This window comes from Tiliqua scincoides, chromosome 1 (genome assembly GCF_035046505.1).
Source record: "Tiliqua scincoides isolate rTilSci1 chromosome 1, rTilSci1.hap2, whole genome shotgun sequence".
NCBI lineage: Eukaryota > Metazoa > Chordata > Lepidosauria > Squamata > Scincidae > Tiliqua > Tiliqua scincoides.
Genome location: NC_089821.1, coordinates 58925044 through 58943062, shown reverse-complemented (window position 1 = coordinate 58943062; position 18019 = coordinate 58925044). Strand labels below are relative to the sequence as shown.

Sequence of the window (18019 nt, the reverse complement as noted above, 5' to 3'; positions counted from 1 at the left end):
GCAATGTATTAAGCTCAGAGGAAGGAAAAATATGCCTCACAGCTCCTCAGAACAGAAGAAAAGAGAACATACAGTAGCTTAGCTATTTTTTCTTCTTGTGTACTTTTCCCTGACTTGGTACTGTGGCATAAAAGGCAAGAGCAGAAAGCAGCAAGAGTTCAAGACCACTTAAAGACAGCAACTGTAACTCCATGATGGAGCACCAGGATCAATCCCTGGCAGCATCTCCAGGCTGGGCAGAAGAAAAAGTCCCATCTGGAATCTTGGAGAGCGTCTGCCCGCCAATATCGGCAATACAGAGTTAGATGGGGCAATGGTCCAACTCAGCTTCCCACATTTCTATGATTTTTAAATGGCTTCCAGAACATCAAATTTGCTTGATCTTTGTTTTCTAAGCTCTTATTTGTGTCAAGATGTAACCCTAGATTTAACCTCAAGCAGAAATAGCTTCAGGACAGTTTTTCTTGTTGCAGCCCTACAAGTAGAAGCAAGTGAAACAGACAAGGTGTGTGTGACTAAACAAATATAAATAGTCTATAATTATATGACTAAGAGCCCAATCCTTTTGTTCCTCCCCCCCACGCCAATGAAGCTACGCCAAAATAACTACCACTGCATCTTGGTGTGGGGGGTGGCAGTTCAGGAGGTCTCCTCTGGGTAAGGGACAATTGTTCCCTAACTTGGATAAGCTTCCATGGCACTGGGGAGGGGGCTTACTTGGACCAGTGCTAGCTAAAAAGCTTGTTCAGGTCCACATAGACCAGTGGTTCTCATACATTTAGCACCAGAACCCACTTTTTAGAATGAGTGTCTGTCAGGACCCATCGGAAGTGATGTCATGATGGAAAGTGAAATCATCAAACAGCAACATTTTTAACAATCCTAGGCTGCAATCCAACCCTGGATTAAGTCCCATTTACTATCACTGTTGAAAGAATATACATGGCAGCTTGTTAAAAGTACAGGTCTGTAACATTTTCCCAAATGCAGTCGCATACCAAAGGAGCATCAAGTCTAATATATTAAAAATAAAATACTGAAATGAATATGGACCCACCTGAAATTGGCTCACGACCCACCTAGTGGGTCCTGACCCACAGTTTGAGAAACACTGACATAGACCCACGCTATGGGGTCAGGTCCAGGCAGGCTGGTTAGGATTCAGCAGTCACCGCTGCCACTGAACCAGCCACATTCCCACATTCGATCCAGCCATCCCCGTCCGCACTTCTGCCCCATTCTGCTGTCCCCCACCCCTGTTTTGCCCCCCTGCCAACATTCCTCTGTCGTCATCTTTGTGCTGTTCTGAAGCACAGGGGAAGGCTCTGAAAACTAATAACTGATAATCTAATTGAGAATCTTTTCCTGAGTTTATATGAAAATATTTCTAAAGAATAAGAAATATTGCTTGCAGGATTTTTACAATCTGGCAAATAATGCACAGCTTGAGATGTGCATCGACAGCTCCAGAGAAGTCTGATTGTTGTGTTCTGCATGACCATGTATCAATGACCTGATACCTTGAATCATGAGAAACAAAGGCTGTCCAAACTGAGACATTAAAGGCAGAGGGGTGGATTGGGTGGAACTTTTTTCAGAGCACCCTAAATCTCCAGACACTGTAAGAGCTATTGTGGGCACTTGCTCTCTGCTTCTTGCCACTATGGAGACTGGGAATGACAAGGTTAGTCTCCTGCCATATGGATGGTCCTTCTTCTCCGCATGCAGTTAGGTTAGTTGGCCACTGTGTTCTCTTGCCAGTTTGTGATCCCTCCTCTTGCTGCTTTAGGCACATGGAGGGGGTCATGTCCTCATGTGAAGGTCACACAAAGAACTTGCTTCCTCATGACTCAACTCTTTGGGTAAGGGCCCTGCTCTTTGGTGCCCAAACCCAAATGTAGGCTCAAAGATGTACCTCTCCATCTTCTTCAGTTACATTAATCATTAAGGAACATAATTATCAAAGGGAATAATTCAGGGCTTAATTGTTTTAAAAAATGCATTGTGAATAAGAAATATTGTTGATGAAATTACATTCCCTTTTCACAGTCTCTTTTTTCTTATTTAACCATAGCAAGCTTATAAAATCAAAATATCTGTTGTGCTCAGTTCATGTAATTTTAGCCAATATTGTCCAATTGAATACAGAGGCCAGTTTCACCATCTGCTAATAAGCCATAGAGCTAGATAATTCAATCTCTCCATTTTTAAAGATGGTTATACGAAGATGGTTTGTGACATGTGAATGCTGCCAGGTGTCATTTAAAGTTGCTTGTCTCCTTTAACCGATAACTCCAACCTCTCTCCACACATGGAATTGCTGGGGTGGTGGTGTTGAGCTATGAGCAGTATGTCAATTGAGAATCTCACTAGCCTGATGATCCCACTGTGATAGAGAAGTGCCTACTCACAACAAAGAAAAGTCTATGCATTCAGTGAGATGGGCAGGTCTATGTAGGATGTTTAAATTCCTCACAGTGCTTTTCTCAGCTTTCCCATTTAAATGCAAGAATGGGCTTGTACCATGACATAATGTTTCTGGCTAGGACAACTGGAGACAGAAACTTTTGTTCCGTTCTTCACTGGCCATGAGCCCTGCATTAATCACCTTGCTTCATAAACCACCTCCTGCTCTCTGCCTGAAACATGTAAAATCAATACGAGTCCTCCTTTAGTACCTCTTAACAATCTTCCTTGCTTTACAAGCAGAACTGTGCTGGATGATCAGAAAAATCCTTTTTTATAAAAGTGGAAAATAACAACATTCCTTGCAGTCCTAAGGCATTAATAGGTGAACAAGCGATAAAGAGAATTGGCTGCCAGAGCAGTATAATGTAACATTAATCAGAATTCAAAAGCCTTAAAATACAGCTGTTATACTGCTTACAGAAGCCTGGCCAAACTTGCATTCTGTGCTAAACATGGGCTATTTGACCATGGTATTTTCTTCAATGTGTCAGTGAAAGCAGAAAATGCCATATACATTGATGCAGTTTTTCAGTGGAAACATAATGTTTAAAAACCGTTGGATGGTGGTTACCCCGAACATTGTGTTCCCCTGTTCATCCTCCTCTCATACATTGATGGTGCCAGTGTCTTTTTTGGTGAGACATCCGTGCAAAGTTTCAAGTGATAGGTTCAGTTGGTTCCTATGTTCTGAGATGGTACCTAAACACTACTGATGTGGCTTTTACTATCCCCATTTTGAATCCCATTCCTTTCCAGCTTGCTACTGAAGAGGGCAGGACTGGTGGGAGGGGGCTATGGGTAGTTGGACACTGCAAGTTTGGGAGTAGTTCTTTTTGAAACTTACAATGGATATTAATCTTGGGTCAGGTAGCAATGACCTGATTTCCATAGTGCAAGAAGGTGAGAAAGTTTTATTAGGTGATGACTCTCTGGTATAAGGGAAATCTAACTGTCCAAAGCTGCTGTCTGCTTTCGACACATGTGGGCAGGGATTGGCTTCAGATACAATAAAGCCTGCTTATTTCTCATCTTTCTTGAAATGAGAAGTCATCTCAAGGTGGAATATACAGCCTTTTCCCCCTCTCCCCAACAAATATTGCTGAACCCATAGTCTTTATCTTATTGAAATAGAAAAGGTAGTTATTTTTAAAAGCCCTTTGTGGTTCAGTAACCCGCAAAGCAGGTTGAAACTGATCAGCAATATTTTAACTGATTGTCATCCCTTCTATTTTGACTGTAGCATTAGAAACATAGTCTTTTCAGAATTAAACTCAAATGTTCTGACTGGTCTTATCTGTTAGCCCATATCAGTTTTGCAAATTTCAAATCAGTATTTACTGGTTTGATATTCTTCCAAAGACTCATGGGAACTGTGCTAAGACAATCCCGGAGATCTTGACACCTGCCATCTTTTCAAAACTCTAATTTCCTAATGTAGTTTCCTTAGGTCAGCAGTTCCCAATCATAACGCTGATGCCCTTTGTCCACGGCACCCTGTAGTGGCAGTGCCATCACACAAGAATCGTGTGAGATCTTGCAAGAACCCTGTGTATGAGATTTTGTGCAATCTTGGCCCGGCAAACCAGGAAGCGACCACAAGTGCTCCTGTGAGCGCACCACAGTGCACAGTTTGGGAACCACTGCCTTAGGTAGAACGATACCAGGTCATTTTTTCAGAACAAATGTCTCTTTGAATGGTGGCTGCTGATGCTGAATAATATGTTAAATTCTGTAGAAAAACAAAAGGCTTCTGTCCCTGCGACAGTAAATACATTATGTTTTAAGAACAATAAATCCATAAGAAAATTAGGGGAGTGAGATGTTCTGAGACAAACTGATGCATCTGAGGTTGCTTCTTATGTATTGATTGTGGTCATTTTTCTCAGTCGCTGGCGATGTCAGGAAGCCAAGAGAGAAGCCCTGTGCTCTCTTCATGATGCTATCTTGGATGCATGCTGTCATCTCACAGTCTCTCCCCTCGCTTGTGAACACTGTCTGCTGCCAATGATGCTGTCATATTTTTTAAAAGAAAATATTTTCTTTTGTAATTGAGCAAGAGAGACATGTTGGGATGGATCAACTGGATGAGAGATGGGCATACTACCAGCGCAGCATTTTTCTCAAAGTAACCTTCTAGTTTCTTAGGGGTTTCCAGGTACGGAGGAAGGGAAAACAAAATCATAGCAAACCACAATTGTATAGTTAAATTCAGGAGTAGATTGTTGTTTGTAGCTGTGTGTCATCAAGGAATATATGAGCGAGGCCCTTTCATATACCTTTGCACTTTGTGGTTTTCTAGGCACCATTCAAGATGCTGGCAAAACTTTTACATGGCCTCTGGTTCCATTGGGCCTTGAGGAATGTTTTTACCCATATCCTCTGCCCCTTGGCTAAGATTTATAGGTTCAACTTTGCACCCCATCTATCTGAGATGTTTGATCAGGATGAGGATACAATTCCAGTGACTATTCTGACTTTAAGATTTAGTGACTGGTTATTATCAGACTCGATCTGAAACTGACACATTCTGGTGCCATCAATATTTTTCAACTTATGGTGTCCCTCCCCTGCCCCACTTTTCAGATGTTTTTCCTAAGAAACATTTCAGTAATATGTCAATTAATACAGAAGAAAGGAGGGAGATTGTTGCACATTGAGTGTTAAGGGGAAAATTTTTTTAACATAATTTGTTTTTCTTTTCTCATTGCTTTTTTACAGTTCTGCTAAGCTGTGACAATGTGTGAATATAATGAAAACAAAGAGACATGTGGGACCATCTGTCTCAAATACCTGCTCTTCATCTTCAACTTCTTTTTCTGGGTGAGATGCCAGCTTTTGTGTAACACACTGCAACATGCTGGGAGGTGGAGTATTCTGGGCCAAAGGGACATGAGGATCAATTTTGTTTGTTGTTTGCTTTTCTGGGTTATTAAAGGCAAACAAGTCTGCCCCCAAACAACCAAATGCAGATGGAATGTTTTCAGATTGCTCATTGCCTATCTAGAATTTCGCAAAAAGCATATGGTTCATCCTCTCTAGGACTTTTCAGTGTGTTCCCTGTGTCAGAAATTCTCTACACACAGAAAATGTACATAGGGAAGTGTATCGGAGAGAATTTAGAGTAGGACCTTTTTCCCAAATATGCTCTCCTTTTGACGTTATGAAGCTGTTGATGCCAAGAAATGTTCAGCCGTGCAATTTCTCACATGTATTCTGAAGCGGTGGAGTCCCAGGAGGGTGTCACTGTTTAAATTTTCTGACTGTATATGCTCTGTCTTTCCCAGTGGTGACACTAGGGTTTGCGTCACACGGTGTGGGAGGTCAGTGCATCACCCCCCATGATGGTCCTCCTCCCATGCTGTGGGCAGGGCAACAACCTGGGTGGTGGGCATGGTGATGTACCATTGCCACTGTTTTTCTGGCAATACCTTTTGATAGAATAGCGATATTTCAAAACAGTTTATTTCATTGCATTCTCCTGTAAATTACACATCGAATGGTATAGAACATGATGGTGGTATTCCTACAAACCGCAATTTTAGTCACTAGTGCTGTCCCCCCCCAGTGCATGTCACCTGCTGCGGGCCGCACCCCCTAGCGAGGTCACTTGTCTTTCCCATAATTCCCTTTAACAGTGGATGATGGAGGAGATTTTCCGAGCAGTCTCTGTACATTTTCCCCTCCTGCTCAGTGGTTTTGCACTTGCTGGAAGTGACATGATCACAAAGAACCAAAGATTATTGGGGCGAGTCATTCCCAATCTTTTATTTGTATAGAAGGGGCTTTGTCTTTGGTTATGAACCACCTGTTTGTTTTTATGTGTTGGGCTGGAAGTTATCTTCTTTCAACTCATGGTGTTGCATTACCCTCAGTGCTAACAGCTTGGCGACCCACCAAGAAGATTTAAGAAGTTCATTGATGGGTTCTTTTGACACAGTCTCTGGAAGCCCCTTTTTGACATTTCACAAAGTGAAAAAGGAAACACTTAACGCGTTCTGTGTTTAATGAGCAATTCCTATGTTAGCCCAAAGTGTGCCAAAGTTAGATCTAAACTGAGTTTTATATCCTAGTGAAAATTTTGGCGTTACAATCAGGTTCATTTACATGGATAGTGAAAGGAGGAGACTCTCAGAGGTGCCAGAGATCTCCATGAAAGTGCTAGAACAAATTTTACCATCAACACTCATTTTCAGTGGGCTGGGTTAATATCCCTTTAATAGAGTCTGCACAACGTCTGGTAGAGCAGGTCTTGCTCTGTTGGAAATTCTGGGATGTTATAAGTGTCTCTGTAATTGAAATATGTAAAAATAAAATCTGATTCTAATCAAGTCACTTGGTTCTGTGTGACAGATGAGAAAGGAAGTGAAAAAGCCCTTCCTGTAGACTTACAGTAGATCCATGCTGAAATCAGCAGAGCCTCTGCATCAAATGGTCATGTTTTGGGCCTTGGTGAACCATCAGTAAGCACTGGATGGTGCTGTCTTGCATAACGTGCATTTTACCTACACTGTCTTCCTCTTGAAGCTGGCCGGTGGAGCTGTGATGGCAGTAGGCATCTGGACCCTGGCAGAGAAGAGTGACTACATTAGCCTTCTGCAGTCCAACACGTATATGGCAACAGCCTACATCCTTGTGGTGGCAGGAGTTGTTGTCATGATTACGGGCATCTTGGGCTGCTGTGCCACATTCAGAGAGCAGCGGAATCTGCTGAGAGTGGTGAGTATTCTTTGAGGAAACAAAAAATGCTCTGGGAATGGAATGGCATGGCGAGCGTTAGACCACATTGGTCTGCACAGAACAGGATTGTCAACCTGTTCTGTGCTACTTTGGAGGAGAACATTTACAGTTTGGGTGTGCTTCTGGACCAGGCTATGTAGCTGGGTATTCAGGTGTCAGCCGTGACCCAGAATGCTGTTGACTAGCTTAGCGCATGCACTGGCATCCTTTCTTGCACCAGTCAGACCTGACAATGTTGGTCTGTGACTGCATCTTCTCTGGATTACTATAGCACAATCTCTGTGGGGCTGCCCTTGAAGGCTATCTGGCAAATTTGGCTTGTATAGAATACTGTTGCATGATTGCTGACCCACACAAGGGTGGCAATCACACCTTTGCTTGATCATTTACATTTCTTGCCAATAGGTTTGAATCCAATTTACTGTGCAGATATTAACTGTGCAGACAACCCCCATAAAGTTGCCTGTTCCCTGAAAGCACCTTCTGTTTGTTCCACCACTGGCAGACGTCTCGGCTTTTGATGTGTATTGCTGTGGGTTGAATGTCTGCTTTTTTTCTTGGTGCTCTCATTGTCATTTTAGGTTGTTGCGGCTGTTTTTGTTGTTGTGAGCTTATTGCACTTTTCTTAGAAGCACCTTGAACACCTCTCTGATGGGAAGGGAAAGTGCAGGATGTACTGTAATTGTTCTGAATAACTTAGGGTACAATCCTAACCAAATTTCCAGCGCTGGCATAGCTGTGCCAGTGGGGCATGTGCTACATCCTGCAGTTGGGGGGCAGTCACGGAGCCCCACTCAAGGTAAGACAATGTTTGTTCCTTTACCTCAGAGTTGCATTGCCCTTAGTTCACTGTAGGAAAGTTGGTTAGGATTGTGCCCTTAAGTTGTCAAAACTGACCTTTGGGCTAGGGAGACTCGTTCGAAGGGATTTTTCACATATTACTCTTTTTGGCATAGACATTAATGCATCTTTCACAGAAAGCATGTAAAATATTGGAACAGGATAGTGAAAATCCATTTTGCTCCAGATAGTTGTATTGGTGGGTGAAAATGGGCAATCTCTTTTTGGCACAGAGTAGAAAAAGTACTGTGTGGCCCCCTTTGTTGTGCTTTTGCCACATGACCTTTTGTTGTGCTGTGCATGAATACTGTAAGGACAGAAGTCTTGATGACATTTCTGGAGTTATTTTTAACATGGGAGACAGAGAGCTTCTGGTGGCTTGTCATAGCACTGGAGCTAACATGGCCCATAACCAAACCAGTCAATTTTGGCACAAACACAATCGCTCTCTGTGTGAAAGAGTTCTGCCTTTCTTGTTTTTGTCTTCCTAAGCCAGGAATTACAGATGAAGAATTTGGTACAGTCCTCTTTGTTATTTTCCCACAGAAAACTAATAGTTGTGTTTGGGGAATAAAAAATCCCTTTGTTTCCATCTCTCCTTCTCTGAATAGCTGGTTGTGACAGATCTATTGTCACCTTTCTCTTTGGCCTCCGGTTTAGTTAAGTAATATGCACAACAAACACTTTGTGGCCAGCCAGGCTGAGTTGAGCTCAGCTGAGTTTACCAACTCTGAGCTCAGCTTATATCTTGAGTATCTTTGCAACAAGGGTAAAGGGCTATGCACTCTTTTTTCTGTGCTAAGCATACAGATACTAGCAATGAATGTCTATGAAAGGACTGTTGGAGGAAATTAAAAATAGTTTCCTCTTTGGGGGGGAAGCAGAGTAGCTTAAGCAGCAGACCCCCACCCCTTTGGTATCACCCCAGAGAACCTCCCTCACCCGGCTGACTGCTATTCAGTGTAAAAAGACAAAGAGGCAGTGGCTTGTTAATGTTGCAGAAAAGAAGCTATTTACTTACAGTTCACTGAGTGTATATTTACAGCATCTGATTAGGATCAGAGGTTCAGCTATTACTTAGACATAGCAAGGCCCTAGAGCTGCCTCGCCCTGCATGCCTTGTGCTCAAGATGACCTGGGCATCAGAGCCCCTGGTGTGCGCATCTTAACAGGTCAGTGGTCAGAGCACAAGACGAAGTGCTCAGTGGAGAAGGGAAGGATAAAGAGTTAGGGCCACACCCCACAAGGATCACAGAGAGAACAGGTAGAAAGTTCAGAGTCACTGGGCCACAGCTTGACCCCTTCTGGACAGCATCCTGCCCCCTCTGGACAGCAGACGGAGTTGCACCAACTCCAGCAAAGACAAGTTATGGATCTTCAGGGTGAGTGAAAGTCACTGTAGGGACTTGTCCCTTTGATCTTTATGACCGTAATGATTTCAAGTCAGAAGTCACTCATAACTACAGCCTGTGTAGAGCCTTACTTGAGTTGCCCATCGAAGTCAGGAAGTGATCTCTCTGCCTTCTATGATGGAGTCCCTTTCCCCCTCACATCAGTGCCTCAGATGCTTCCACAGTCAGTATGTGAGGTGAGGAGGACGTGTGACTGTCTCTTTGAAGGTGCACCACAATGGATTCTTTTTGCTTCCCACAGAAATGCTATCAAATCCTAATGTTCCTGTGAATAGCTGCCATGCAGTGGGTGGGAGGAAGGGAGAGAGACTCACTAGCAAGCCATGTCCCTGTGCTGCCACTTTTCTCTCTCCACACACAGCATTTATCTGCGGCAACATATTCTCAGGGAAGGACTCTCCCTGGGTACAGCATTTGTCACTCAGAAGTTGTAAGGTGGGGTTCAGGAACACATCAGTACAGTGATAGGACTTGTCTGTGCAATCTTGTTTCCTCCCCCCACCCCCACCATGTAGAGATCTATTCTTGAATAGAGCTGGAGTGATGAACCAGTCTGAACTTTTAAGGGTGGCAAAGAATTCTTTGCCCCCAACAGTGCCTGCAACACTAGCGAACCATTATACAAATCCTGACTATGCCATGTGTTCTCTGGGGTTGCCGAATGAAAACTGGGGAAAATAGCAACAATAAAGGGAGGGGATTTGGAGGGAATATATTTAGTCCCACAGAATTTTGATGCAGTGGTGCAGCTAGAGGGAGTTTTAAGCACTTAAGTTTTGCAGGGAGCCTCACCACAGCATGCAAGTGGCCCCTCCCCCTCAGAGCCATTCCAGGTGTTGGGAGCAAAATGGAGGCATCTACTGGAGGGGTCACTTGGATGCTGCAGTGAGGCTCCCTGCAAAACTTAGTGCTTTGCGGCCCAGCTAGCTGTGCCACTGCTTTGATGTCCAAGAACTATGCTGTTAAAAATTGGAATTTGTCTGACAGCCCTGATCAATCTCCTGGAGTGGAAGAAAGTTAGAATCTCAGCATGTAGCCCTTGATCGGATATTCTGGTAGGGTATACTGGAGCATGTGTGTGCAGGGCCAAGGGAGAGCATGCTAGCAAATCCTGCTCCCGTGCTGATGTTGATAGCCCCTCCTTCCACTCTCCCTGTGGACAACTTTTGCCTGTGCAGGCAGATGCTGTCCATGGGGACTGCAAACATGGACAACTGAGCTTAGTGTTCACCAGGAAGATGTGTCTTTAAAGACAGCATTTGCCTAGGTGGTGGGTGGGATATGGGACACGTAGGGACAGGCCTTTCTGGAGAGCTTTTGCTCCCCCTCCCCGACTACACGTTCTGGTATCTGCCACCAGAACACCTTAACAGTCTTTGTGGATGGGGAAGACTGGTGAGATAATGTTCAAATGTAGCACAGGAAGCTTTCAGGCTCATTGGCTGGCTATTTCCTTTCCCTGAGTTTGTCAGCTTGACAGTGGGATGATGTCAGTAGTGATGTCCATATCCTGCCTCCAACAAAGGAACAGCAACCCCTTGTGTGGAGGTGTACTTCACTTATTTTCAGTCTCCTGTTAGTGTTGGGTTCCATCTTTGGTGAGCCAGCTTTCTTTTAGGTTACTAATTCTCTAGGAATGAAAGGATATTTTTGTCCAAGCATGCAGATGGTCTGAGTCTTCATCACAGAGCTAATGAGGTGTGACTGGGAAGGTTCTGGCATTGGGCCCCCAGACTGAAGCCTGGCTGGCAGAGAGAAACTCCTACTAGCTTTCTGTCTTGCTTAGCCAGCAGAAGTTGTAAAAGTATTCTGATCCAGTAGAGACTGAAGGGTCTGCATAATTACAAAGTAGGGCAATTGGCGAGGAGCTGGAAGAGTATCTGTTTTGCATGCAGAAGATTCTGCATTCAATCTCCAGCATCTCCAGTTTGGGTTGGGAAAGACCCGCATCTGAAACCCCTGCAGAGCTACTGCCAGTTATCTAGTAGAGGCAACTTCTTATGTTCAGTCTGGGAAGTGTTTCCCTCCCTGAATAGGCACTTGGGGCTGCTAAATCGATTTGCTCAAAGAATCCTGCTTAGTTTTTTTCAAAATTAACCTGTAGCAGTTCTGATGGCAACCAAGAAAACAATAAAACAAAAAGCATAATTGAGTTACAAAGGATGTATCTTTCTAGACTCAATACTGTGATACAATAAAGGCAGTGACTAAATATATGTATTTTAGTAATCACTAAAAATCTAACCAAACACTGTTTCTTCCGGTTATACCCACTTGAGGTTTTGTATTGGCAACCTTCAGTCTCGAAAGACTATGGTATCGCGCTCTGAAAGGTGGTTCTGGCACAGCGTCTAGTGTGGCTGAAAAGGCCAATCCGGGAGTGACAATCCCTTCCACACCGGGAGCAAGTGCAGTCTGTCCCTGGTCTGTCTCCCTGGCTATGGGCCTTCCTTCTTTGCCTCTTTGCCTCAGACTGTTGGCAAAGTGTCTCTTCAAACTGGGAAAGGCCATGCTGCACAGCCTGCCTCCAAGCGGGCCGCTCAGAGGCCAGGGTTTCCCACTTGTTGAGGTCCATCCCTAAGGCCTTCAGATCCCTCTTGCAGATGTCCTTGTATCGCAGCTGTGGTCTACCTGTAGGGCGCTTTCCTTGCACGAGTTCTCCATAGAGGAGATCCTTTGGGATCCGGCCATCATCCATTCTCACGACATGACCAAGCCAACGCAGGCGTCTCTGTTTCAGCAGTGAATACATGCTAGGGATTCCAGCACGTTCCAGGACTGTGTTGTTTGGAACTTTGTCCTGCCAGGTGATGCCGAGGATGCGTCGGAGGCAGCGCATGTGGAAAGCGCTCAGTTTCCTCTCCTGTTGTGGGCGAAGAGTCCATGACTCGCTGCAGTACAGAAGTGTACTCAGGACGCAAGCTCTGTAGACCTGGATCTTGGTATGTTCTGTCAGCTTCTTGTTGGACCAGACTCTCTTTGTGAGTCTGGAAAACGTGGTAGCTGCTTTACCGATGCGCCTGTTTAGCTCGGCATCGAGAGAATGAGTGTCGGAGATCGTTGAGCCAAGGTACACAAAGTCATGGACAACCTCCAGTTCATGCTCAGAGATTGTAATGCAGGGAGGTGAGTCCACATCCTGAACCATGACCTGTGTTTTCTTCAGGCTGATTGTCAGTCCAAAATCTTGGCAGGCCTTGCTAAAACGATCCATGAGCTGCTGGAGATCTTTGGCAGAGTGGGTAGTGACAGCTGCATCGTCGGCAAAGAGGAAGTCACGCAGACATTTCAGCTGGACTTTGGATTTTGCTCTCAGTCTGGAGAGGTTGAAGAGCTTTCCGTCTGATCTGGTCCGGAGATAGATGCCTTCTGTTGCAGTTCCAAAGGCCTGCTTCAGCAGGACAGCGAAGAAAATCCCAAACAAGGTTGGTGCAAGAACACAGCCCTGCTTCACTCCGCTTCGGATGTCAAAAGGGTCTGATGTGGAGCCATCGAAGACAACAGTGCCCTTCATGTCCTTGTGGAAGGATCTGATGATGCTGAGGAGCCTGGGTGGACATCCAATCTTGGGGAGAATCTTGAAGAGGCCGTCTCTGCTGACCAGGTCGAAAGCCTTTGTGAGATCTATGAAGGCTATAAAGAGTGGCTGTCGTTGTTCCCTGCATTTCTCCTGCAGTTGTCTAAGGGAGAATACCATATCAGTGGTGGACCTGTTGGCTCGGAATCCACACTGCGATTCTGGATAGACGCTCTCTGCAAGTACCTGGAGCCTCTTTAGTACAACTCGGGCAAACAGCTTTCCTACAACGCTAAGGAGAGAGATGCCGCGGTAGTTGTTGCAGTCACCCCTGTCACCTTTGTTCTTGTACAGCGTGATGATGTTTGCATCCCTCATGTCTTGAGGTACTCCACCTTCTCTCCAGCAGAGACAGAGGATTTCATGCAGCTCAGTGACGATGATCTCTTTGCAGCATTTTAGGACTTCAGCAGGGATGCTGTCTTTTCCAGGTGCCTTGCCAAAGGCAAGGGAGTCCAGGGCCACGTGAAGTTCTTCTAGGGTTGGTTCACTGTCAAGCTCTTCCAGCACAGGCAGGCACTCAATGTTGTTCAGTGCTTCTTCGGTGACTACATTTTCTCTGGAATATAGCTCAGAGTAGTGCTGCACCCAGCGTTCCATCTGCTGCGCCCGATCCTGGATGACCTCGCCTGTGGCAGACTTCAGAGGGGCAATTTTCTTCTGTGTTGGACCTAGGGCCTGCTTGATACCATCATACATCCCCTTGATGTTGCCCGTGTCAGCTGCTATCTGTATCTCGGAACAGAGCTGGAGCCAGTAGTCGTTAGCACATCTCCTGGCAGTCTGTTGGACTTTGCTGCGAGCAGTTCGGAGGACCTGCAGGTTGCGCTCACTGGGACAGACCTTGTATGCTGCTTGAGCTCTCCTCTTTTCCTCAATGACTGGTGTCAACTCCTCAGAGTGGGCTTCAAACCAGTCTGCCGCCTTGTTGGTCTTCTTGCCGAATATGGACAAGGCGGTGTTGTAAACGGTATTCTTGAAATGTTCCCATCTGCTGGATGCGTTTGCGTCGGCCGGGCCTGGAAGAGATTCCTCAAGCGCTTGTGCAAATTCCTCCACTTTTCTCTGATCCCGGGTCTTGCTGGTATCAATGCGAGGTCTTCCTTCCTTTTTCGTGTGATACAGTCGCTTTGTTTGCAGTTTCACTCTGCTGCACACCAGGGAGTGGTCAGTGTCGCAGGCAGCACCATGATAACTGCGTGTGATCTTGATGCTGGGAAGGCTGGAGCATCTGGTGAGGATCAGGTCGAGCTGGTGCCAGTGCTTTGATCTTGGATGTCTCCAAGAGACTCTATGTTGGGGCTTTGTGTTGAAGAATGTGTTGCTGACACAGAGACCGTGATGACAGCAAAACTCTAGCAGGCGTTGGCCATTTTCGTTCATCCTCCCAGTGCCAAACTGACCTAAGCAAGTGGGCCATGAACTGTTATCAGCACCAACTCTAGCATTGAAATCGCCGAGGATGAACAATGGCTCTTTTACAGGGATTTTCTTGACAGTGGTGGCCAGGTCATCATAGAATTTGTCTTTGGCTTCTGCTGGAGACGACAGAGTCGGTGCATAAGCACTGATGAGAGTGATAGGTCCTGCTGATGACTGGAGCTGCAGGGACAAAATTCTTTCACTTCCCACAGTAGGTGGGATGATGGATTTCAGCAGGGTATTTCTGACCGCAAAGCCAACGCCATGTTCCCTGGTTTCGTTTGGTGGTTTTCCCTGCCAGAAAAATGAGAAATTCCCTGCCAGAAAAATGAGAAATGCAAACTTGAGGTTTGCAGTGCATGTAAACATGTAGTTCAAAGCAGCTGCGATAAGCTTACTGTGATCCATTGTAAGATATAAAACCTCTGTCTAGTTCAGGGACAGGTATTAATTGAATTATCTGTTTTAGACATCGCTGAGCAGTCTGGGGCAGGGAAATTCTTCTCTTCCTAAGCAGCCTCTGGTTCTTGTTGCATTTGCTGTTTGTTTTCTTTTGAAAGAGCTTCCTGACAGTTTCAGTCCAATGTTCCTGAAGCCGTTCCCTTGGCTTTGGCCCAGTTGGGAGAGCTCTCCTTACAAGAAGCCCTGCTATTCTAACATCCTCGCTGCCCTGAGCAATTAAGCATTCCACCAGTCACCTAACAAGCTTGTGATGAGTTTCTAATCATGTCAGTGGAAGGGGTTGCATTTCAAGACAAGTGGCATTGGCAAGAGCACAGGAGAACCACAGCTATGAAAACTATTGGGGAGGGGCCATGCTTCTGTAGCAGAGCACAGCCTCAGCGTGCAGCATGCAGGAGGTCCAAGGTTCAGCCTCCAGGCTTCAGCTGAAAGGTTCTCAGGAAACAGACCTTCGAGAGCAGCTGCCTGTCAGTTGGCAGAACTGGGTTAGACAGAGCTTACCCAAAGTTAGGCAAAGGAGATCTCTCTCTCTCTCTCTCTCTCTCTCTCTCTCTCTCTCTCTCTCTCTCTCGTAATATTAGAAGAGGGTATGCTTGGATATGATATTGGGTATTTGAGTGCTGTTCAGCCTCACTCTCCCCACATTCTAATCACAGAAAGAAACTCTTCCTGTATTCAGCATTTGCCTCTGCAGATAGAAGCTGAAAAGTGGGGAGAGTGAGGAACAATGCTAAATGATGCACCATCGGCCAGGAGTGAAGCTTGTGCATGTGTCCCTGCAGAGCCCCTCATGCATTCCCCCTCTGTGTGGGAAAGAGCCCTTGAACAGTCACCCTTTGACGTTGGTTCCAGGTTAGAGTAGATTCAGGATAGACACATGAAAGTCCTTCTGCTCGCAGGATTGTCTTTCACAGGTGGCAAAGTGTCCTATTTAAACTTGCTCATTTTGTTTTTGCAGTATTTCATCTTGCTGCTGTGCATTTTCCTCCTTGAGATAATTGCTGGAATCTTGGCCTATATCTACTACCAGCAGGTAAGCAACTGTCTTTAACAGCAAGCGAAGAACCCATCAGTATGACAAGTCCCACACAATGCATTGACTGTGCAGGTGGTAGCCGCAGTGTTACAGGTGGCTGAGAGCCTGCAAAGCATGGAGGCACACCACACCTCTTCTCCCTCACCTGAAAGTGTCCCTTGTCAGCATTTTTATTGTATTTGTGCCCCTTTATAGAACAGAAAGAGGTAGTACACCTGTGTGACCAAGAGACTGGTAGCCTGGACTGGCTGTGTGTGAGAGAGAAAGTGATTGTGAGAGTGAGTGAATGAGAGCACTATAGGCCTGTTGATCCATACTGCAAATGCCTGGAGAGTTTGAGCCAAAGTGTGACAGGCCCATGTGTTCCTACTCTTATCTCTTCCTTATTCTCCTTCCTGTGTGAACAATATATTTCATTTTAAACCCTATTTAGGCCAGTTCTTATACAACCACTGGCTGACACAGGGCCAAATTTGTGTTGTAGAAAATTTGTGGCAAATGGTAACTAAGAAAATATAGTTTTATGGTAGTTTGTTTTATTTTTTAAAATCCAGCAACTTGGAATTATCTTTGCCTGCCAGTCTTCATATTGCTCTGTTTTTGCCAGTTTTCATACAGCATGAAATTTATTAACATTGAACTGATCCAAAGCAAGCTTCAGGATGTGTGAAACTACCCTCTAATAAAGCATCCTGCTAGCTGTATCTGTGTTTGGAATACCAATTTCCTTTTTGTATGCTATCTTTCCTCCTCTTCCCCTTGACATGGCAGTGTGATGTGGAATGGCTAACCACCCAATTGCTTCTCGTAGAGAACAGTAGTCTTGAAGACTCTTTTCTTGACAGTGCACAGCAATTGTCACTGCAGTAACTAAACCCAGTAAGTTCACTGGGGAAAAAAGTAGCCTAGACTAGAGTACATGGAGTACTATTGGGGTAGCAGTAGTAGCTGTGACTCTCTCTCCAAAAAAAACACACACAAAACTAGTCAGTAAGTGGTGGGGTAAATGTTCGTTTACATTTGACAGATACCTTGGTTTTTATTTATATCCTGCTTTCTTCTCCATTGGAACTCCAGTGGCATATAGATATCTCCCATCAGACATCAACTAGACTGAGGGTCCAACCCTAAGGGCGCACTATGCCTGCGGAATACATGTTCCGCCATTATAGTGCACTGTCTGGCTGTCTCAGTTGCAATTCTGCGGGAGAGTGCGACCTGGCTACCACCAGAAGCAGCAAGGAGCAGGGTTTGCATGGCAAAGGAATGTGGACACCTACTGCTTCCGGTGACGCCACATACAGAGTCTGAGGGGAGGTGGGGAGGGCAGAGTGGGGTGGCAATATAGGCAGGAGGGAGGGTAGATCAGGCCTAGGAAGGAGGCAGTACCAACGAAATCTTGACCCCCTTCCTAGGCTTGATCCTGATCCACCTTCCTAAGTCAACACAGACTTGCACCAGTGATATTGCTACACAGGTCTGAGTTGACCCACCAGGCCCACCGGGGCTTATCCCAGGGCAAGGGAATAAATGTTTCCTTACCCTGAGGAGGCCAAAACTCTACCACAGGATTCAGTGGATTCCCTGGGAAACTGTATGTAATATAAGCCACTCTGAGCTCCTTGAAGGAAAAGTGAGCAAAAAGTTAATACGTACCCTGGCCGAAAACCAGAAGTGTCTTTTGGAGGCCCAGGGAGGCTGCCCAAGGCCTTCCTGTACCTCAGAAGACCTCTGGAAGGCTTCTGGAAGGCATTTCCAGTTTCATCCGGAAGCTGCAAGTGCCTTGTGAAGGTCTTTGGCAGGCCTTCTGAAACCCAGGGAGGACCTGCACAGCCTCCCCCAGAATTCAGAAGGCCTCCTTCCCAGATGCAACTGGAAGACTCTTCCAATCACATACAGGGAGGCGCTCCTGAGCTGCATTGCGTCAAATTCTGACTTAAACCTGCAGGTCCCAAACCTGTGCATAAGGAGGACCAATTTGTAAAATGTTATCTGCAGTATCCACTTTTGTTTTCTTTGGAATCTGCAAGTTGCACACTTATCCTGCAAGCCTCAGTTTCCCTG

The 18019-nt window shown here is 45.5% G+C and overlaps 1 protein-coding gene across 1 annotated transcript in view; it reads left to right on the top strand.

The window, feature by feature from the left end:
• Positions 1–18019, top strand: part of CD151 (CD151 molecule (Raph blood group)) — a 48097-nt gene that overhangs the window by 13292 nt on the left and 16786 nt on the right. Inside the window, exons 2-4 of the mRNA XM_066610428.1 lie at positions 5188–5289; positions 6994–7185; positions 15878–15952. Coding sequence (XP_066466525.1) covers positions 5206–5289; positions 6994–7185; positions 15878–15952 — 351 coding nt within the window. The 5' untranslated portion in view covers positions 5188–5205. The remainder of the gene's footprint in view (positions 1–5187; positions 5290–6993; positions 7186–15877; positions 15953–18019) is intronic.